Raw genomic sequence first — 23603 nt, 5'->3', positions numbered from 1 at the left:
TACGAGGACGTGTTCAAGTGACACTAAGAGACACAGCTCCCACAAGGCCTTCAGAGCTATGAAGCCCAATGGCAACCTTTTATTATTGCAACACCTGAATACCACCCCATGAAGACAATACTGTGGACCACGGAAGTCAAGTATTAGCTTTTCCACCCCAAATTACACTGATAACCATTAAAAACAGCAGCATTGGGTAAAGATTCTAAAGGCAATTTACACTCTAATTTCTCCCAAAGAAATAAACCTGAGAACAATCATTTTCCAGTAACCAGAAGGTGGAATGTCAGGTCTGTTTTATAGACTGGATCTTTCCACTTTTATTCCATTTGACTGGTTTTGAATTGCCTAGAAATTGAAAAAAAATAACCAGATGCCATCTTGTTTGGGACAAGACAGAACTTTTGTAGCTCTGATTTAAATAAGCTATTTTGTTTAAAAAAAAAAAAAATCTATTCTTTTGTTTTCCAGGAGCTGTTACCTGGAAAGACAATCTCACTCCTGTTGACATCATCAGAGCATCAGAGGAAGACCTTTGGGGTTCAAGACCATAAATCCAAAGTGTTCCTCCTATATTCCCATTTCCAGCCAAGTTTCCATTCCGGGCTGTGCCTGCCAGAGGTACTCACTTGTCTCTGGGGAACTCCCATTTTGGGTCCTCTGGCAGCTCGTACTCGGAGACCCCGGCCAGCATCGGGGTGTCGGCCGCTGAGGACAGACGTGTCGTTATCCTCACCAGCGGGGTATTAGAGTTCATGGATGAGCTGGACTCTGCAGAAACCTGGATACAAAATGCAAAGACAGATGTAATCCTGGCTCTACCTGGGAGGGCTGGAAAGCGGCTGGAACCCAGCCAGTGTATCGATTCTTAGAAAGAAAGCGGGTGGAGGCTCAAGAAATCCATGAACCACAATGAAAGCCACTGGACTCCGATTCCTCTGTCCCCCGACTACGCAGCACTTGGATCAGGTTTTCAAAACAAAATATGCTCCTAATTCTGATAGAACTATCGAGTCTCCTTTCTATCCTAATTAAGATGGCCACTGCAGGCCACGCAGGCAGACCTCAGGGGCTTAACTGGACCCCCTCAGTCATCAAGCTGCTCCTCCTGCTTCTCACAGACCAACGCTGGGCTCATGACAACTTGTAGGAAATGAATTTTTCCACATTTCCTCCGTCTCTGGGAATGTAAAGCAGAACATCTCAAAGAAAAAGCTCTAGGACCTGAATGGGGAAGATGTCCCAGGAGCTCCAAACCCCCTTACTCAAGGCAACCCCTGACCCAGGCACTGGGCCATCTGGTTGCTCCCCAGTCCTTTGGGAAACTTGTTGATACCCAAGTTATTCGATGAGAATGAGCTGCCTCTGATCAGCTTCAGCTTCAAAAGCCAGCATGCTGACAAGGCAGAGGATCCAGGGAAGGACACCTTCATCCAGTCACCAGGGAGCAGGCAGGTTCTTTGCTCCTGCACCCCGATCCGTTTCATTAAGTGTTTGATACAGTGACTATTTCTTAAATACATCACCCCCCTTGGCTGGTGTCTGTAAAGGAAGACCCATGCAGAGCCCGCCTGAAGGCCACCTCTGGGTATGACTATATAATCCCCGCTGGTCACTGGCTGTTGGAACACTCCCTTATCTCAAGACTTTGGCCCTAGAGGCAGAATATGAGGCTAAACATGAGCCACCCAAGCAGCCCACTGGGCCCCTGGCTTCGGTCTCCTGGGAGGGTTGACAGAATGCCCAGCTACACTTACAAACACCCGTTGGTCGAACTGGCAATGACTGAGTCCAGATGAACAAATTAGGTTGGGAGGAACATGGCAGATCTTGGACCCTTCTCCCAGGGAACCAGAGGGCCTACACTCTCCGCCCTCACCTACTCAGGAAGCCTCCAGACTACCCTTAAGGCAGGTTAGAAACTCAAGAAGATGCTTAAGAATGAATAGGGGGGTTAACTGAGAAATCAAATTATTTTCAGTATAAAAATCAAGAAGCAGGCCAAGGCTTAACACAGAATTTTGATTATCTTGTAAAATGTACACGAGTCCATTTCTGAGCCTCAACTGTCTGCTGGGCAGGGGGAGCTACTGCTCAAGTTTACTATGCACGTATTCTGAGTTATGGTTTATTCATTGTGCTGTATCAAAACCTAAAATTTTGTAGGTGAAAGCCTCATACCCAAGCGTCCAAGCATCCAAAGGCGAATGGCAGAACAAGCAGGAAAAGATGAAAGAGAAAATGTATGAGCTCCTGTAAAATCCACTCCCGCAGCCCACCAAGGACACCGTCCAGCAGGGGCCCTTCCTGGGCACAGCAGGCAGTGACTTCCAAGTCCCCCAGAGTTCATGTGGTATCCCACCTGGCTGTGGTAGGCTGACCTCATCGGCAGGATACATCAGAGAGCAGGAGTTTTCAGAGATTATCAAGTTTCCACTGACCACACCTGAGCTCATCTGCAAAGAAGGGGCTCGGGAAGATTTAGGAATGGGAGCGGCCAAGGATGCTTTTCCAATCTTTCCTTCCACCTAATTCATTCTGTGTCATGGCTGCGTGCTCTGCTTGCAAAAGCTACAAAAGGTACCTGGTGTTTTCATAAAATAAAAAGATCTTCTGAAAAGTTCTTCCACATGAACCAGCAAAAATCACCACTTGTTGAAGTAGACGTTTGTGCTTGAAGATCACAGGCAAGAAGTTCCAGCCAAACTAGTAAAAGTCGGCCTAGCAATGAGACAAGACAGGCCCCAAATGGCAAGGGTCCAGCAGATTCTGCAGCCAGGACACTCTGCAGGACCACCAGCGTAGACCCTTGCCAGGGCACACCAGAGTTCCCAGAACTGCACTGTTGGGGTGCACTGTGTGCCGCCATCAATGGAGGACGGGAAGCGATTGGGAAATCACTGGCAGCTGAGTGCAGATGACATCAACGTCCAAAAGGCATGTGCGGCTTCTATGCCTCATCCCCGAAAACCACGGTTCTGAGGAAGGCTCAGGATAGGATGTGGGGAAAGTAGCCATCCCACGGAGGGTGAGCACAAAAGCGTTCAAGACAGCTCTGGAGGGCCTCTAAGAGATGTAGTCACCGAGGGGGAGAGACCAGCAGTGGAGGAGAGGGTAGACATAGGCCTTACTTCAGAACTTTCTAGACTGTTTGGGTTTTATTACCATGTATGTGAAGTTCTTCTATGTTTTAGAAGAAGCACTTTCTCTAACAAATACATCCATCTCAAAAAATGCCATCTCTAAAAACGAGAAATGGTAAGACTGTCACTTTTGTTGCTCTCTTTGGCTGTGAGGTCCGAATGGTGGCCCTCTGCACTCCTGGGTGTGGGCACCCATTGACTGTCCATGGTCACTCCTGCCTCAGGCAGGCCACATCCCCCACCACTCAGGGTCCTCATGGCAGCTGCAACAAGCGCTAGCTCCGTGAGCTTCAGGAAGCCAGGCGACCTTTCCAGCCCGAGGTTCCTCACCCATTACGCAGGAGGCAGGCCCAGCTCCACCTCACAGCGACCAGGGGGCTGGAATGAGCTCCGGCCCTCCGCAAGAGCTCAGTTATATTTGCTCCCAACCCCACTGCATTTTTCCTCGCGCCTTGAACATCAGTTGTGTCCAGATCCCAGTGAGTACAGATGGCGCCTCTCTGTGGACCACCTGGAGCCTTGGGTTGTTCTGGGTGTCAGATATCATTAACTGCAGGAAGGCAACCGGGTGACGGGAGGGCTGCCTGCAGAACAGGATATGACCTAATGGGCACATCTGAGATGGGACACAAGGCCTCTGCTCCCGGCCAGGTGGGACGGGGCTCCGGCAAGCAAGAAATGAACAACCCAGGAGTCAGGGGAAGTCCCAGGGTAGGAGAGGGACAGCTAAGAGTAACACCGTCCTAGTGGCAAGCAGGACGGTGAACTCTAACATCCAGTCTGACTCTAACTGCCCCACGGTAGACCTCTGACTCAAAAGGAGCCTGTGTCCCCTAACGGTGGCAAAACTTCACACCTACACGCACCTTCGCCCAAACACAGCATCTCCACAGGTTGTAACGTGAGAGCTGTTAAAACAGGGAAGCTAGACCTGTCATCCCAGCAGCTCAGGCGGCTGAGGCAGGAGAATCGCAGGTTCCAAGGCAGCCTTGGCAGTTTAGCAAAGCTCTAAGCAACTGAGCAGGTCTCTGCCTTGAAATTTAAAAACAGAGGGGGCGGGGTGTGGCTCAGTGGTTAAGTGACCCTGGGTTCAATCCCTGGTACCAAAACAAAATGGAAAAGCTATAATAAATAATAGAAATGGAAAACGTTTGCAGACTGTGTGGTTCTCATTGAAAATACAAAACCATGTTTACTTACGGGAATTCTGTCGAGATGAAATGTAGAGATTCAGATTAAATGTACAAATCTGGAAAATACTTTTGTTGTAAAAACACAGCGGGGAAGAAGGGAAGAAAAGGCCCAAGTACACAAGACACTGAGTTCGATGGCTCTGTCTACGGAGGTGTATCTTAATTCTACCTCCACACATTTTTACTGTGCTTTTAAAACCCCCTCCGGGACCATAAAGCACAACTGGCTTTCTCCTCGCTCCCTCTCCTCCGGCAGGAAGCCGCCTGGAGGACTTGGCGCAACCCGCCAGGCGGGTCCCCAGGGACACCCTGCTTCAGGGGCTGCCGGCCTTGGAATCGGGGACCCTGGACCCCCACGGAAGCCCTCCTTCCTCAACACTATTAGATGATCACTTTTTTTTTCCCCCCTTTTCCACAAAATCATAATGTCCCGTTACATATTCTTCAATTCCGACCTAAAAACTTCAATTCTGAAGTTTTCTTTCCAACTAATTAAAAAAATTTTTTAAATGCCCCATTGTGGGTGAGGAGCACGTGACTGATAAACAATAAATGCTAACACTCGCGACCTGCTTTCCCACCCAAACCTTGCAGGCTTTTTTTTCAAGCAAAGGTTCCAATTCAGCCTCCTTACTTTCCGGAATCTCCCTTTACCACGTGCCATAAATCAAGCTTTTCGCTAAATGTGCTTTTCTGTAAATTTCCACATACATACGGGAGACTAAGCAACGAGGCGGGGTTGGGTTTCGCCCCTCTTTTTAAAGGGCCACCATGAAGCGCTCTCCCTTTATACCAGATAAAACCGAACGCCTTGAGGGGCCTGCGGACCGGAGGGCGGGCAGGAGGGTGCTCTCTGCATCTGCTCCTGAGGACACCCAGCCCTGGGCCCAGCTGCCCACGAGCCCGCCCCCTTCAGCTGTGGCCAGCTTCCCAACCAGAGAGGCCTGGGGGACAGCGCTTCTGCCCCAAGCCTTGCCCACCACAGCCTGTGGACAGACATGCTGCCGCTGGCTCAAGCCCGGGGGCTGCATGAAGCTTCCAGGGCTTCCTTAGGTTGGCTTCTTCCCCTCCATGACAGAAGCTGGGTCCTTAGGCAAGGAGGCTGGTCAGACACCGAGTTTCCCCATTAACGAGCCTCCGCCTCCCCCAGACTCTTGAGCAACCTGCGGGGCAGTGACGCACCAGCCGGGCAGCTGGTCCTGCTAAGAAGGTCCTGTCAGCCCGAGTCTGAGCCCTGAGCTCAGGCCAGAGCTCAGCCAGGCCACGTGTCCTTCAGAGGCTGAGAGATGAGCGCTGCCAAGTAGGGACAGGGGCGGGCCGGGGGCCCGCAGAAAGGGCAGGTCCCACCGAGCCGTCCACAACCGCGCTCGCTACCAAAGGCTTTCTGACCATGAGGTTTCGTGAGGCCACTGGACGGCCCTCCCTGCAGGGGACATTCATGGTGTCCAGCTGAAGCACAGCCCCCTTCTGCGGTTTGGTGTAACCCCGTGACCACTAATGTGGGGTCCCCAGAACTGGCTCCCGGGACGCCCACTGGTCTCCTGCACCTTCGCCTCCCTCCCAGCCGTAGAGCTAGCACTACAGAAGACACCGCGATGTTTTCTCTGGTCTTGGCTCTATCGGAATCTGGCTGACAGGGTGAAAATGAACTCTGGGAAAACGTCCCCCGCAGCCTGCACCCCGCCTCCCAGCCTCCTGTGAGCTGCTGGGGCAGAGGGACACAGTGCGAGCTGCACAGGACACGACCATCAGGACACTCGAATCTCCAGCCTGCCCTATGGTGCTTCTGGCTCCTGAGAAAGGAGCTGGCGGACTCACTGAGAACCCTCCTCAGCACACCCAGCTTGTTCCCTGCGCCCCCCACCGCCACCCCCCACGTGACTCGGGAGCATCACAGGGAGCCAGGCCCTCCCTTCAGCTCATGGGTGTGCAGAGGCTGCTTCTCTATGGCCCCTGGTCATCCCGAAGGGCCGCAGGAGAGCCAGCGGGCTAACCAAGAAGCCCCTCTCTGGGTGGGCAGCTGCTGGTCCCTCTGATGTGCCGAGTGCTCAGGGAACAGCAGCAGGTGAGCAGGGCCAGCACGGTGTCCAAGCCCTGACCCTGAATGGGGAGTGAGCCCCCACCCAGGGGCAATGCCACGCGCCACCTGCCTTTCCCAAAGCATCAAGGCCCATGAAAGGTCTCGAAAATTCATAGTTAACAGAAAGTGATCGCAAAGAATTCCTTCTTGAGTACTGGGAAAACCTCTTTTTGCTTCAAAAAAAAAATAACATAAATGTCGGTCTTACAACCAGTAAGTCCAGTGCAGATTAGTAAATGTCAAGACAAAACACTCACAACAGGATCAAAACATCAACTTTTCTCCTTCTGAAAGGAGGACAGTGGCGGATGGAGCACGTGGAGAGAGCCCGCGTGCATTCATGTTGGGCCAGGAAGATGCCGAGTGTGACCTGTGTCACACAGGAGGCTGAGCCAACACAGGATGCAGGTGGCCTCCTGAGCGCCTGGGGCCAGGGTCCTGGACAGCTGATGACAGGCTCACCTGTCACCTGGTGAAGACACATTAGCATCCCGTGGGGCCTTTGTGCAGCTCCTCCTTCCGGCATTTTCCAACAACCCTCTCTTACCCAGACACTGGACAGGCCTCTCCCTCTCCACCAAAGGGGCCATTATTGCTCACTGACAGGGGTTCTTGATAAACAACGAACAATGCACCCCGTTTTACATATACGAAGAGCTGGGGTGTGCTGACGCTCCCCAAATAACTCCCAGAGATGTTTCTCCACTCATTTCTCTTACGCTACTTGCCCCTATCCTACACAAGGCAATCAGGCTTCAAAGAACAGACCCCAAATAACCATGAGCCTCCTGTGCAGCCTGGGTTGGACCAAGCACCAGGTGAATGATAACTGGGAGGACGGAGGGAAGAAAGCAGGAGGGACCCTGGTCCCCCTGGGCTTGCACAGTGAGCAAGGGGACTTAGGTGGCAGTGGATGATGGCCGGGGGGAAGGGAAAACATGGTGACCACCGTGTGTGGAGGGGGTTTAAGGGCATCTTCCTCTTTCATATGAAGTAAAAAGAACACCATTGTAATATTGCAAAGAAGAAATGATGACATAATTACAGGACAATAGTCTAGTTACACCAAATTACAGGGTTCTCCTCCTTCCCTCTTAGAAAAAATTAATAGCGATGGGAACACTACTCCCTTTTTTCAACTCCCTGTGCCAGATCCCAAATATGGATGCTTTAAGAGCAGCCCAAAGGTGACTGTACGGAGGGAGGGTGGGGCAAAGTCGCTGTGTGGCCCGAAGCCACAGCACTATCCTGCCAGGTAAGAGTCATCTTAGGACTGGACTCTCCCAGAAACGGGTCAGGCAACTGGCCTGGCCCACTACTGCTTCTCTGGCCCCACAAATGACAGTGCTGTCACTCAAAATAACAACAGCATTCTTGGTGGCAGAAATGACCCAAAGGGTCCCCCTTCCCCCAGGCTCTTGGCACAACTTGATCATCTGCCCGTAATTGACACACACACAGGTTCTATCCTCAGCCTCCTCGAACCCAGACCTGTTGGGGAAATGGTCTCAGAGAAGTTAGCAAGGACCCACTCAGCCAGGAGTCTGGAGCTGGTGGAGGTCAGCTCATCCATACCAAAACTGTTGCTGATCAACGAGTCCTTAACACTTCCCAAAGACTTGGCTACCTAAGTCCCAGGACAGGCAGGGGTGGGCAGGAACCCAGAGTTTCCCAAAGCACTTTGAAGAATCATCTGGGACTTATTTAAAATGCAGATTCCTGGCTATATTCAAGATCTGCTGAACAAGAATTGGGCCTGGGACTAAGGAATCTGCGATTTTAGCAAGCACCTCATAAATTCTACTAAAATTTACACTGAAGCAGGGCCATTGAGCTGGCTGTGGAACTTGCTACTTTAAAAAAAAAAAGAAGAAGAAGAAGAAAACCACTGTATCGGAATCGAGTTCCAAATACTTTCCTAAAGACTTCACATTCATTTTCACTCTCGCCTGTTCCTTCACAGCATTTTCTGACCCTTGGCTTAGGGAACAGTGGAGACCCTATCTTGCCCCATCTCCCAAAGCCAAAATCAACCAATCAAGAGCAAGTATAAGAAAAGCAGCCACCAAAGAGCAAAGTTAAGGTTTTGAAAGCAATCCTTTCCCAGTCCATGGAAAAACATCCTACACCAAGCTCATGGCCACACCTGGGACCTACTAATAAAAGTAAGATACATGCATTCAATGCTATTGGAAAAGTCAGAGGAATTCAGCCCAAATTCATTTTGGAAATAAGTCACTGGCCAATCTAAAACAAACAGTAGTTCAGGTACATCTCTGACCCCCGGGGTTCAGATCTTGACTTAAATCAAGGAGGACTAGGGTTTCTTTTCTCCTAGAGGTATAAGCCCATTCAATATCCATGCCTACCTCATAAAACAAAAAACAAAAAAAATTAGCTCACAGGACACTAATGTGACCTATGATTTGAAGAGCTGGCTCTACTTGGAGTCTCACTAAACACACAGATGGAGTCACCTCCAGAGTTTTTTCCAGTCCTCCTGAGTAGCTGACTCTCTCGTTACTGTCCTTTCTTGCCCTTGGAACTAGACTTCATTCACCAGCTCCTGCAAAGCACTGTGACTTGACTCTCCAAGCTCCAAACGCTCATCTGAGCCCACCGGGCCGCACGAAGGAACCACTACTGGCACACTGAAGATCACAGAAGGAGGAGACATCAGAGCAGAGGCAAAGCTCCAGGGCTGGCCGGGTGGTCAGGGAGAAGTAAGGTTCTTTAAACTCTTTATCTACTTTCTGTTACCTGTCTCCGCAGGGGGATGCGCTTGGTCAGCTTGTGCACAGCGGGCTGGCTGCTGAAGTCTGGCTTCTTGGTGGTGGTCTTCATTCGGCAGAGGATGACTGTCACCACCATACAGGCGATGAGGAAGACCCCTACGCAGTAAATGGCTATCTCCAGGTAATCTGGGGAAGCCGTGATCTCCTTCTCTCTTACGGGAGCTGGATTGCAGGTCACAGAGGAGGAACAGAGAAGCGGGCCGCAGAGTTAGGGCAGGGCAGGGATGAGTCACAGCATAACTAAAGGAATCAAGGGCAATGGCCGTTCTCCAAGCAAGGGGGGCTTTCCAGTAACTCCAGGCTGCAGGATGACAGGGGCCCCACTGCCAAGTGCCTCTGGCCTGCGCCTCTCCCAAATGCAAATGACCATGGGTTCCTCACTTTACCCCCAAGAATCAGGAGGTCACTGTCTCCAGTCTCAGTGGGCGTCTGCCATCAGTGAGTGGCTGACACCAAGTTACAAAGGGCAGGCTACAAGCCATATTCTGTTGGTCATTTGGGCAGAGCTGGACCACTGATTGTACCCACAACAACAGGGCCATCTTTCATGGTGGCCTCTGAAGGCAAACCAAATTTAAAATTCCTGAATATGAACACACCCCTTTTTTCCTAAGGAGACTGTGATGGTGCTTTATGTCACCGGGGTGGGCTCTTCCAGAGCAAGGCCCCACAAGCTCATTTTCCCCAGATGAACACAGCACCGCGGGAGAAGAGTGTTCAGTTAGGAGGCTGGCCCCAAAAATGTTTGGACAGTTTCTTTAATACAGTCCCACATGTTATTTAATTAAACCAATGCATTCTTCATACAGGCAATCCTGATAAAAAAAAATCCTTATACACATAATACACAAAGTTTGTAATACTCCTTAATAACCATTAAGAGTTTTGTATATCTGGTTATACTGATACGTCATTTAAGAAAAACAGCACTACATGTTGAGTACATATGTAATGAATTTAGCACATTTTTATATCAGATAATGTTTGCCCCCTTCTTAGTCTTCAATGATCAATCTGTAAGCAGTGTATTTCCAACACAGTATATAACTATATATTTTTCCCCAAACTGCATTCTTAGTTAATGGGCTAGTATTATCAGGCAAACTGGTTAAGAAGTGCCAGGTAGGCACCTGCAGAATGCAGTACTGCAAGTTAAAGCAAGCTCAACAGGAGAGGCATCTCATCATTTCAAAGCAAATATTCATAAGCAGATTCACAACAAAAGGAAAAACGGATGCAATGGTATTAAAGCTTATACATTTTAATCAGAAAAATATACTTGCAAGATAGTCAAAACTCTCAGCAGCACAGCACAAAATGAAATGATCAATTTATTTTTACTAGATATAAAACAAGCATGCAGGTAGGCACTATATTCTAAAAACAAGGAATTAATAACTGGAGTGGAACATCATGAGCTAGCAAACCACAGTCTATGCAGTTTCACAAAGGAAATGACAGCAGCAGATGTAACAGAGAACAGTGTTTGTAAAGAAAGTCTGACTAGAACAGAGATGTTGGTTAGACTTAGCAGCAATGTTTAGCAACAGGGCTTCACTGATGTTTATTTCTTTGCGGGGCAGAAATAACATCAAGCCCAAGATGGCAAAAGCATGCTCTGTAAGAAAGGCCAACCAGAGTCCATTCTATTGCAACATGCAGCAAGCCACCGATTCCCAAGGTAGGTAACACACTGCTTCTGCACACCTACATTCCAGGGTGCCCCCCCAAGCACCCCAATGGACATCCACCTGCTCACATCTCATTGGAAACACAAGGTGGGGCAAGAGGGAGGAAAAGCCACATTTGGAATTTCAATAGGATGGAATTTGCAATGAGAAAAAAATTACTTTGGATTTTATAAAGTAATTTCAACTTCTTATGAGAAAGGGGGATGGGCTAATTTATACATTGGCTCAATGACTCACTAAAAATATAAGATCCCTTTGGGTTTTAAGGGTGAAATTTTACTTGATCATAAATGTGAGTGTGGGATCTCCTTGTAAGTGAATTTCCAAGGCAACTTTCTTATCCCTGGGGGATCATTTTGCATATTTTTAAATCTTTATGCAAGGATAAAAGGGGCCATTTCTGAGAACAGAAGCTGTGTTAATTTTATAGCAATCAACCAAGAAAAGGGAAAAACCCACGGAGAGAAAGAGCAGTATATACCTGGCAGAACTGTCAACCATGCAGAGTGAAAGGATATCCCAATAGAATTACCCGCCAAGCACGTATATTCCCCAGCATCCTCAAAAGTTACATTCCGAATATAGAGAACCTCAATCTCTTTGTCCGTGGTGTTAACACCGGCAGCCTAGAAAACAAAGGAAGCGAGAAAAAGGCTAGACGACAGGAATGACGAGGGAGCCACGGAACCACGAGGCCTTCACTGGCGGCTCCAGGAGATGCTGGCCACCGCGAGATTCCAACTGCAGCCATCCGCAAAGCCCACAACCGAGACCCTGAGCGACACCGGCCAGCTCACCTCCGCAGGCCCGTCACCACACCGGCTTCACCACCTAGACATGCATGCAATCAAACGCATGGAAAAATCAACCCACAGAGGTCCGTTCTCTTGGTTTTTGCTTTGCTTTGGATTGAGGGATGGTTTTCCAAAGGCACGGTGCCCAAAAGGCTAATTGAGCTTCTGGTCTTACTGGCTGCAGATTTCCAGCTTGGGAAAAGGATGGTTCTCTCTACATGGCTGTGTCCTAAAGCAAAGCACTGTAAATGAGCCCAGGTAGACACCTCTCATGTCCCCATGGCCCTGTAGGAACCAACCAGGGTGGGAAGGTTGTGTTGGTTACCATTTCATTTTTGCAAAACCATCTGGCATTATAAAGCATTGAAAAAAAAAAAAAAATGGAAGAAGGCACGATCTCGAGAAGAGAAAAACTGTTTTGGTTTTTCTCCTTTTGTAATAAAACACATTTGCACGTGAGTCATGACAAATTAAGAAGCCGACCTCCCCGCCTTCAACAGCATCCTGTAGTATGTTCACTAGGTAAGATGCACTATCCTTGAACTTGGGATAGAATCAACTATGGAACTTGGAATTTGTCCAAGAAACTTTCTTGGACAAATAATATCATGCCAATATTTCTCTAAAAATCTGGGGTAGAAGGACAAATGTTTCTGCTGATATTCGAATGGTTCAAATTCAATAGTTGTGGAAATGTGTGGGTTTAAAGGGTGCTAACGTGCAGCCTGGACAAGATAAACCAGAAAGGACAACTTAAAAACCAGGTAGGGGCCAAGGGCACTCTTCAGAAGAAATGACAGCAAGCACCTTGAACTTCGTGGGCATTTTTCCATGGCTGCTGGCACCGGGCCAGCCGCATCACCAAAGAAAGATTATTATGAATATACCAAGGCCACAGGGGTTATCCTAGAAGCTGCCTGCAGGCTCCCAAAGCACCAAGTCTTTTCAGCTTCTATATCCAGCTCTCTTTTTAAAAAAAAAAAAAAAAAACGAAGACAAAAACAAAAACATTGTTACCTTGCTGTTTTGGCAGGACAGTGAGCCAGGCAGACTGGTTGGCCTGCCCTATATAATTGGAGACCTTACATATATATTCCCCAGCGTCCGCCTCAGTCACATTGAACAGAGCCAGCACTTCTGCATTGGAACTATTTATCCCCGAGTGCTAGAACAGACATAGGAGAACAATATAACGGCCAACCAGGAAGGACTGGGCGCTGTCTAGGGTCCCACCACCAACACACCACAAGGACACAACCTCCACTACGTTTAAAGAGCTGTGAGTTGAGAATGAATGAAAAAGCTCCAGCGATGGACACAGCCTGAGGTGACGGAGAGGGAGCGGGGTGGGACTGACGGCGGGTGGAACGGGGAGCGGCTGCCCAGGCTGCTCGTCCTTCTCCAGCGTTTTGGCTCCTGGGTATTGTGAGCTGGAGAGATCTGGTGGTTGAGTCGTTCACCATCTACGGTTCTTTTTAGGGACATTCTCTAAATGAGGGCAACTCAACCAGAGAAACGCGGTTGCCAGTGGGCTAAGGGTTAACTTGGCCGCCAAGTGCTACTACCATCCTGGAGAGCAGGCTGGACCAAAAAAATAAAGAGGCCGATGCTATGGAAATGGAGGCTTGCAAAACACCAAACAAGGAACCCAGGGGGGAAAAACTTCGAGTGGGCACAGAAATAGGTCCTAAAGCTTATTGCCTAAACCATGTGTGAAAGGATTTCAAAGGTTTGAGGAAATTTTTGTGAAAGAAAAAATGTTCCTAGAAGATGGCTACTTAAATTTGACCCTAACATATTAATAAAAAACATCAGAGTAACATCAGCTCTTTCCATCAACTCCATCCCACTGACACTGCATGACCACCTTGTAGGGGAGACAGTGTCATGGTCCCCACTTTTATAGAGGTGCAGCTAAGCCTCACTGTTTGGTCTAAGATTTTAGGGCTGATAAACAGCTAAACTAGTCTGACTCCAAGTTCAGTTGTTCTTCCCCAACCCCACAGTTCCTTTCTGATACTTTATTAGCAAGTCTAAAGATCTGCTAATTCCTCAACATACTGGCCAGCCCAAAAAAAGAGAATCGTCTCTCAATTCTAAAAGGAAATCAGAGAACCTGGCCAAACCCCGCACCCTGGGATTTGGAAAGTGCTCACCTTCAGAACCTTGAGGTAGGGCAGCCCGTCGGGCCCATATTTACTGCCGTTCTTTTCGACGTGCTTGATCCACTGGATGTGGGGCTGGGCGTCACTGTACACTTTGCACACGAACTCCACATCCCCGCCAACCACCGTGGAGGCGTTCGCCGGCAGTCCAGCCTGGAGGATGGGCCGGTGGGGGGATCGCTCTGAAGGAGAGAGGGGAGAAAGGAGGAGAAGGGGTGGGAGGAGGAAGAGACCCGTCAATAAGCTGTGCTGTCCAGGAGGCTGGAGGGGGACCAACGCCAAAAAGGCCTCCCGTCTGCTGGCCGACTCCTCTGGAGCAACACGGAGACTCCATGCACAACAGAAACAACGGACTTCAAAGGAGACCGCTGGAGCACAGTCCTTGTAAAAAGGATCCTTATTTAGAAAAATCAGAAAAGAATGTATTATATCCCAAGTTACTGGTTATCTGTGGCCAACTAATGAATAAAAGGAAAGATTTTATTTTGATAAAATCTAAAAGACAAATGGCAACAGGCTCTTCACTTCTTCTACTTGGGATGGTCTCCAAAACTCATGGTAACCATAAGCTTAACATCACGGGGCAGTGACAAGACACCACACACACACCCATGGCTCTCCGGAACCAACCAAGGTGGCGGGTTGTCTGGGTTAGCAGACCTTGACTTGGAACTTCTAGGCCCCAGAACGAGAAGCGAATATGTGTTGCATGAGGCGAACTACTTTGGGATCATTTGTTACTTAAGCCATTCATCTGTCCCCAAACCACCCACACAGGCTGAGTGAAGAACACAGCCACTGTGAATACCAAAAAGGCTCCTATCCTCATGGTGTCTCCTGAGTATTTCTAAGACTTTCTGAGAAGACTTGCATCCCTTATTTTAAAATATAAACTAGAAACTGAAGTCTCTAGACCAAACTAGAAACTGGATTCATCTCCACCATGCAGCTTACTCCACTGATCGGTTCTCAATTCACCCATTCATTCATTTGATAAATGTGAATGTCACTATATGCCAGGAACTACATGAACAAGCAGATATTCCTTGGCTTACTTAGATGTGGCCCTGAAAGAAATACAGGAGATGCTAGTTCCCAAGTCTAGGTTAAGTTTTAGACTGTTGGGAGGAGGCCTGACGCAGGGAGGGCCCGCCATTGCTTCCCAGATCTCTTTGTCTCGTAGTTCTCCCCCTGCAGAGAGAGTTCTCCACAAAGTGCAGGCCTTCTTGTCCTGTGCCTTTTGGGAAGGCCATTCTCCAGTGGAGAGGGGCTCTCTGCAGAAATTCTGTTGAGGCCACAAGCCAAGGTGTGCTGGTATCTACACCCAAGGTTCCTCAAGAATTAAGTAATAACCAACTGAAAGATGTACTAAGAACCATAACAGACATTTTTGCAAAGAAGACATACAAATGGCGAACAGGTATGTGAAAAAACGCTTCGTTACTAATTGTCAGCAAAATACAAATCTAAATCACCATGGGCTATCACCTCACGCCTGTTAGGATGGCTAGGTGAGGACCTAGAGAGGGGTCTCCCACACACGCTGCTGGTAGGGGTGCAGAACAGTGCAGCCGCTATGAAAAACAAGATGGAGGTTCCTTTAAAAAGTCAAAGCAGAACACCACACGGTCCCCCTCCGAGGTATCCATCCCACAGAAGCAGCTCAGCCTCTGAGACGTTAGCACTCCCATGATCCTAGGTACCACTCACAAGTCGAGATGCTGATTCAGTAACAACCCAAATACCCATCAACCGATGAATGAAAAATTTAAAATGTAGTCTCTGCATACAATGGGAAACGATCAGCTTTAAAAAAAAAAATGGAAACCTTGCCTTGGATGATGACATGGATGAAGCTGGAGGGACATGACGCTAGCTGGACAGGGCAGCCGCAGGAGCATGGGCCCTGAAGGACGCGGCTCACGTGCGGTGGCTGCATTAACCAGCTGCCTACATTCAGAGTGCAGGCTGGCCGCGAGGGCAGGTGGGGAGTTGCTGGTCCGGGGCATAAACTTTCAGTCAAGCAGGATGAATAAGTTCCAGAGATCTTCTATACAACCCTGCACCTTACTCAACAATACACAGTGCACACTTGAAGACGTGTTAGGTCAGCAGATCTCACGCGAGGTGTTCTTACAACAATAAGCTAAATAAGAAGCAAGCTGCTATGTCTTGTCCACAAGTTCACATAGCAGTGCCAGCAGGAGCCACACTACATACATCCAATCTTTGCTCCATTCACAAACACAATTCCATCCCCAGGCCTACACATGCCAGCCTCCCCCTTTCTCCCTGAGGGTGGGTACCACTGCCTTTAACCTGCAGCTTCAAAAACAATCAGGGGAAATGAGGGAGCCCAGGCCAGCCCTACACACCAAGGATGTCTTCACACCACACCGAGGACCCTGATGCTGTGCTGTAAATCAGAATGATAGATATCTAGGCCTTTCTATATTTGGCCCTTTCAGATTAAAACATCAGTTAGTGGAATTTCTTGGGCAAGAGCCAGACCATGTGCAAATTGATTTTACTGCACAAGCTTACTGCTGGCCCTTTAAAACTTTTAAGCAAGAAAAAGTACCAGTAGTTACCCTTTATTTCTGGAATCTCCCAAGGCTTCATAGATATCTACATTTTCACATTATAAAGATAAGGATGTCAGAGTCCTCAAGAAGTCATTCATCTGTCCCAATAGCACCCATGCAGGCTGAGCAACCAACCCACAAGTCAAGACTTCTGGTTGTTCTGGGCAGAAACTCTCAAACCTTGGCTTCTTCAAATGTCACATGAACTCCCCGCCGCCCTTGGCCGACATGTGTTCTCAGGCACAGGACAAGGGGCCTGGTGTGCCACCAGCAGTGACAGAAGTCTGGTTTCAAGGTGACTGGCTCCGTCCACGGGAGAAGAACTGAGTTCAGTCCACTCACACTCCTCTACACACCTCCCATCAGGAGATTTAACTGCCCATGGGAAGCCATCCCCCGGGCTGGACGCTGCCAGCTGGGTTCACAAATACACTCCTTTGAACAGGTCAGGAATTAAGATGGCTCATTCCTTCCCACAGAAAAGCGAATTTTAGTTATCAACTCATTCCCTGGCTCAGTGTTCCACTCAAACACGTGTGTGCGGGGTGTGTGTGTGTGTGTGTGTGTGTGTGTGTGTGTGTGTGTGTGTGTGTTTTGAAGATAAATATTGATAGTGGGCCTAAGATGTCTTTTCTTTGAAACAAAAGTCCTATAAACTCTTTCATATTATAAGCCAGATTTACCAAATTTCAAAACAAGTCCTCTTTCTGAAACACACGAGATTCTAATAAATCGTTTCACAAGCAAACACTGAGCACGTCATACCCAAAACGCTGCCCGCGAACAAGGAGCGCTTTCAGAGCACGCCGCCTCCGGCCCGCGCCAGCCTGCGGCGGGCAATCTGTCGCTGGGCAACACTGGCAGGGCCGGCGCAGAGCTGGAGCCCCGCTTGACTTGCGGTCAGAGCACTGCCGAGCGCCAGTTATTAAGTTATTCCACTGCTATCCCGGCTATTTTCACCCAAAGGAAAAGAAAAACCTGTGCAATGGTTTAATGTTATTGCATTTGCAAATTACAGCATGCCAAATGTTACCGCTGGCAGGCTTGAATCCGTCTTTGCAAATTTTCTCACCTTATATGAAATAGCCTCTTAGCCACCCCTTCACCCCTCAGCTCCTTCTCACTTGAGGTACCAAAAACTGCAAGCAGGGCCGCTCTGTAATAGAAACCTTACACCATCTTCCAAAACTTATTACAGCTGCTTTCGGTATAAACTGAAACCCCCAAGAACGTTATTTAAAATGTTTCTAAAAAGTCAGGAGGACTCATGTTTCGTTTCTCCACATCAGGCTTTGATTTCCTTTGCAACCTTATTCTCTGCCCTTAAACAAGTTGGAGAACGAGGCCTGAAGCTCCTGGAAAAGGTCCCGGAATGGCAGCATCTGCCGAGCGCCACGCTCCTCTTCTTGTCCCCTTTGGCCATGGATTGCGCCTTGGTGTCCTCCGCCCTGAGGAGCAGGGATCGGGAAAGGACCCCAGTGCCTGGACTTCCGTTCTGACTTCTGAGGTGCTGGGGCGAAAGTCAGGCATGGATGGCCATGACGAAGCTGTCCGGGCAGAGGGGACAGGGCAAGAGCAACAATGGCCCTCCAACAACTACCTGCTGCCGGAACCCCACCAGGCCCTGGGCGAGCAGAAGCCCCTGGGTTTGCAACTTCTGTCAGCAAGCTGAAACAAAAGGGATTATCCAGGAATTATTTCTGCATGAGAGACGAGAGCCCAGTGCTGGCTCAGCTCTTCTCTGATGTGATGTGATAACAAAGTCACGCCTCCCCACCAGGGGGGACCTGCCATGCTAAGCACAGTTTCTCCAACGGCATGTTTAACTCAGGTGTTATATAAGGCAGGTTTCTCTCTCCACGAGGGGAGTGAAATACATTCGTGAACAACCACATGGCCCACGAACAGCTCACCTCCCACTCTCGACTGCAATTTTAAAACAGGTATGTTCTGAGCTCGGCAGGTTGCACATGCCCCACACGCGGGCCTGAAGCAGGGCGAGATCCTTCATTTAAAAGAGCGACGTAGAGGTCCCTGTGTGAATTCCAAATTAAGACACATGGAAAGCTGTCCAAAGGGTGTGGCTGCGGTCGGCAGGACAGGACAGTTGGCCACACTGCTGGAATGAGGTTCCACCAAATCAATGCGTACGTAGTAAACACAGACTGGAGCCCTTGGAACACATTCCCTCCCGCCTTCACCCCCCTCCCCCTCCCGCTCCATTTTCAAGTGTCCACTTCACTAAAGCAGAAAGCGCAGCTGCTAAGAGGCTAAGTGTCCACACTGGCCCTCTCAAGCCAGGCTCTGTCGCTGGGGGCCATAACCAGCTACAGACTGCAGAGGAAAACACAGCCTGCTTCATTCCAAGAGGTAATTATGGAGCGAGAGAGAAAAAAGAAAATACCTGTGTGACAAAGAATAAATCTTTGTTAATTGACCATTGAAACTTTGCAACATGCCAGTCCTCTGCTGGACATAAGAATAGGTTCACTCCTAAGAGATCTACAGTTTTTGCTCTGACATGGCTAAGGCCATAAAAAGTCCACAGAGCGGAGAGGCTCAGTAAACATGCATCCCAGGGATCAGGAGGAGAACCAGGCTCTTAAATTACACCTATAAATTAATCAAGCCCAGAGTCGCTGGTTTCCCAGCACACACTGGTCTGAGTATTTCTCCCCCAAAAGTTAAGCAGCACTGGTCACAAAGAACCAGCTCAAAACCACTCCCTCTGGCAGCAAGACACCAAGAGTCTGCCACTCACAGCAAGTTCCCAGCCTTGATCTGGAAGTGGCCAGTCTCCTGCTCTCCCGCCCCCATTCACTGAAGGAGTGTGGATCACCTTGCCTGCTCTGCCTCTAAATTAAAATCAAAATTTAATTACCCTTCCTCCGAAATGGCAGTTTCTTAGCAACTGCAAGGAGCTGAATAGGGAAAGAACACCCTGAGATTTGGAAGGCAAGTGAAAACAACTGAGAATTCTGTTTTCTAAAGCCCAGCCTAGCTTTTTTCTAAAGAATAGGCAGTGGTTGCTTTTGATGCATAAAAATGCACCAAACCACTTAGCAAGAGGCTCAGTGAGGAGGAAGAGGAGACCGATCAAAGCCCTCTGAAGTTGGAGGGGCCAGATAACCTGCTGAAAACTTCATGACTCACTACAATCATTAGAGTTCATTGCCTTGTCAAGGCTCTGCCCCAGACACCCAAGCCAGACAGGCTAAATCCAGTTGGGGTCTGAGTTTTGTTTTGTTTTCCCCAAGTTTTAAAAAAATGATCAGCAGAAAAAGGTAAGACCGGGTTGGGAAGAAGTCATACACTTTGGGAAGAAGTCCCACTGGTCAGGGTCAGTACTTCAGTTTGCCATGTTCTGAACAGATGAGGGCCCTGGATGCTGGGCACCCTGGGTGACTTACACAAAACTACACCCTGCAGCTGGCTAGATTGCTGCCCTCTCCTCGTCCAGTGTTGTTCTTCTGCCCCCCTCCCCTCTTTGCTGCACGGTCACCTGGGCGCTTCACCTTCTGGCCAGACATCTGCTTCTGGACACTCGTGTAGAATGGGGCTAGAGATCCAGCATCGTTTTGCAGAGACAGCAGAGTCTGCAGAATGAGCTTGTTTAGGGAAAGATGAAGTGTCTTCCCTGCAGCGCTAAAGTCACAAAGTGACTCGTGAGGCTGCACCATGTGAAATGCTAGAAGCCAAACACCACTAATTCCTTTGTGCTTGTTCACCGGGGTGGACGGGCAGGGTGCAGTGCAGGGGGGTCTACAGCCTGGGAAGATGAAGCACCTTCCCTGATTGATGTCACAGACCATATGATTTGGCTGAGGACTGAGCAGCTTCTACCTACAGGGTGTCAATCGGATTTTTTTTTTTTTTCTTACATTCAATTTAACTTTTACTGTGGTTGAAAACACAGGCTCCATAGAAAGAGGCAGAAAAATCCCAAAACCTGAGTTGGTATCAAAGAGCAGAATTTTTCAGATCATCAAATCAAAGGGGATTCGGTAGAATAACTTAAATAGAATGAATGAATCTTCTGCTTAAGACAAAATACAGGAGCGGGGCTGTATGTGTTATTTACACCTACAACGTTTAAGATATCAAGTCCCATGACTTCAAAAAATTAAGCCAGGGCCGACTACTCTTTGGTGACCAGAAAGCCATACCAAATGCAGATTTTAAAAATGCCTTTCCTTTTGTTAAAAGGAAAAATGGCTTTGAGATAATGAGAAAGTTCCAGAGACGGACAGTGGCAATGGCCACACAACAGTATGAATGGCTAAACCTTACAGAAGCACCTATTCAAAAATGGTTAAAATGGTAAATTTTATGCTATGCATCTCTTACCACCATTTTTGAAGAAAAGATGAGGTGAAGGTGACATTATGACGGAGTGCATAGATACATTTCTAGGGTCACGGGAAATGTCTGTTCTCAGATAGCTAAGCGTGTTTATCTCCTCCAGTTTACTAACTGAGAGCTTTGCTATCTTCAATACAAAGAGTCCGCTCAAGGTCCCTCCCTGGACCGTGCTCCAGGGTGGACACTGATGTAAACTCCGACGTCAGGTCTCTGCAGGCTCCCTCCTGAGGAGTGGGGGTAAACACAGCTGAGAGCAGTCCTGCAGGGCAGGGACAGGAGCAGTCTTTCAGGAATGCAAGATTATCAGCTGGTGTCTGCAGAGCTGGGTTTCCTTCATGGGAAAAGCACGCTGGAGAAGTTAGTTGGTTTTCTGTTTTTTTTTTTTTTTTTTAATTGTTTAGGAATTAAACATACCCTTTTGTTAGAAAGGCTGAACTCCAAATTAGAGTAGCTTTTTCCTAAATGATTTGCAAAAAAAGCTAAAAACCAAACCGGTGGCAAACCCCCAAAGTCAAAATGAATTTCCTTAGGTTTAAAACGTTTCGCGACTATCTAACAAAAAGTAAGACCCCTTTCGATATCTGTCCCAGAAAAATATTCACACAGGTGCCTAATAAACAGGTGTAGACAAAGCTTGTCATTGCAGCATTCTTTTTTTTGTAACTGGAAAACAAAAGATGAGCGCAGCCTCAGTGTGATTAAATGACTTTTACTATATGCGTGACAGCCTAGCACACCGCTGCTAGTGAGGATGAAGAAGATCGGCGTGGACCGACACGGAAGGATGTCCACGGCGCAACTGTTCATAGCTTTCATCCTCTGAAACGCCTTTCTTCTAGAGGAAGTCCAGAAAGATCTATGCTAATCTCTCAGATATGTTTTGCTCCTGGGGTGGATCGAGCAGTAGGAAAGCTTTCAGCCCATCTGAGCAAACAAGAAATGCCTCCCTTTGGCACCAACGACACGGGAGGTTGAACAATAAACCCCATTTTGTTTTCTTGGGGACAAAACTCAGACGCTGGAAATAACTGTGGTCTGAGATACTCCTCGGGACAAGCATCACCTAAAGAGAGGCTTTGAAATGGTCACCAGATTCCAAAAGGCTCAAATCCAAACTTCAGTTCCCTGCTCTGGTGGGACCGGACGTCTCAGTCAGCCCCCACCCAGCCGGTAACAGCACTCTGTGATGATCTTGCATACAGGATGGCTTAAGTGTTTCTTTAGGACAAAGCCAAAGATTTAAAGACTACAGCTTTCACCTTTCCGTCTCATTCCAGGGCATATACCCAACCAGAACTTCCTTTTCCAAATGAAGCACAGCTTCCAAGACCCTTCCAGAGAGAATAGCCAGTGCTCATCCCTCCACACCACCACCCCCTGATCTGATGGAGGCACTCTCTGACTCGCGTCAGGGACGGGCAGAACTCCTACAGGCCTTGGGAGAATCCTACGTGAAGATGCTCTAGGAGAAGAAAGAAGGTGGAGTCCACCCAGATCCAGGAATCTCCAACCCACTCATTCTCTCCCCACTGTGACGGGTTGGGATCTTTCACACTATGCAATAAGGACTCCCAGAGGACCAGTGTGTCCCATTCGAGTGACTGTCTCACGTGAGGCCAAGTTCAGGCTGTGCTGACAATATGGGGTCCACAGATAGAGGGCTCAGCATCACAACAGAATAAATACAGGCAACGCCAGCTGGAGTGTTCCCATCTATTCTCCAAACAGGGACAATGACAATCTCACTGCCCCATATCTCTCTTCTCAGAAGCAGAACAACTTCTCCAGAGCAACATCAGCGACCTCTGCCCTCTCCTCCCCACCAGCCCCGCTACAGTGACAGATGCATCAGAACCCTTGAAGCCACCCTTCCGATCAGACCCACTCTCCAAGTGGAGACAACAGCCTGTCCCGTCCTCCCTTCTCCTGGACGTGGAATGAATGGGACATGAGCAGGGGAGTAAGTAGCGGGGTCCTGAGGGAAAGAGTCCGAGAGAGCAAACCAGCGGATGCACCTCTTGGAAGGGGAGGACCTCAGCGGCACCTCCCCATGTGCGCCACAGGGAGGTGGCGTGAAACGTCCCAGCAGGGCCCTTCAGTGTACACAGGTAGCTGTTGATTAAGGTGCGTGAATACTGAACACCCTGCTTCAGAATTTAAACAACATGAAGAACTACGAAAGTCCAAATATAAATAACTTATTAACCTATTTGTCTACTACAGGTTAGTATGTCTTATCTGAAATGCTGGGGACCAAAAATCTTTCAGATTTTGAACTTTCTCAGGTGTCAAAATATGTGCATAGATCTTACCAGCGGAGCATCCCTAATCCACAAAATCTAAACTTTAAAATGCTCCAAAACCAAACTTTTAGATTGCCAATGTGACAATCTTCGGTCTACAATTCGATCAATATGATGCTTAAAAAGTTTTGGATTTCAGCCAGGCAAGGTGGCATATACCTGTAATCCCAGAAACTTGGGAGGCTGAGGCAGGAGGATCACAAGTTCAAAGCTAGCCTCAGCCATTTAGCAAGACACTAAGCAACTTAGCAAGACCCTGTCTCAAAATAAAACAAAATGGGCTAGGGATATGGCTCAGTGGTTAAGGGCCCCTAGGGTCAATCCCTGGTACCAAAATAATAATAATAATAATAATAATAATAATAATAATAAAGTTTTGGATTTAAGCTTTGGGACTTTCAGATCAGGGATGCTCCGCTGTATTTCAATTTGGTACACAGAAACCTGGCTAAGTTCTAGAACACTGTGCACTCTGTGCCTGCTGCACATGAA

The 23603-nt window shown here is 48.3% G+C and overlaps 1 protein-coding gene across 10 annotated transcripts in view; it reads right to left on the bottom strand.

The window, feature by feature from the left end:
- The window catches only part of FGFR2 (fibroblast growth factor receptor 2), a 99461-nt gene that overhangs the window by 21901 nt on the left and 53957 nt on the right, over nucleotides 1–23603 (bottom strand). For 4 of the 10 annotated variants that reach the window (XM_079138458.1, XM_079138453.1, XM_079138459.1 and 1 more), the window contains 4 exons: nucleotides 13853–14043; nucleotides 12714–12861; nucleotides 9171–9373; nucleotides 630–781 (listed from right to left, as the gene is read on the bottom strand). In XM_079138458.1, the coding sequence (XP_078994584.1) occupies nucleotides 630–781; nucleotides 9171–9373; nucleotides 12714–12861; nucleotides 13853–14043 (694 nt within the window). Of the gene's footprint in view, nucleotides 1–629; nucleotides 782–9170; nucleotides 9374–11383; nucleotides 11529–12713; nucleotides 12862–13852; nucleotides 14044–23603 lie in introns of all 10 variants that reach the window. The other 6 variants (XM_079138455.1, XM_079138460.1, XM_079138462.1 and 3 more) reach the window with 3 other exon arrangements.

The sequence above is a fragment of the Sciurus vulgaris genome, assembly GCF_902686455.1.
Source record: "Sciurus vulgaris genome assembly, chromosome: 4".
In the NCBI taxonomy this organism is placed as follows: domain Eukaryota; kingdom Metazoa; phylum Chordata; class Mammalia; order Rodentia; family Sciuridae; genus Sciurus; species Sciurus vulgaris.
This window is presented reverse-complemented; position numbering and strand designations above follow the sequence as displayed.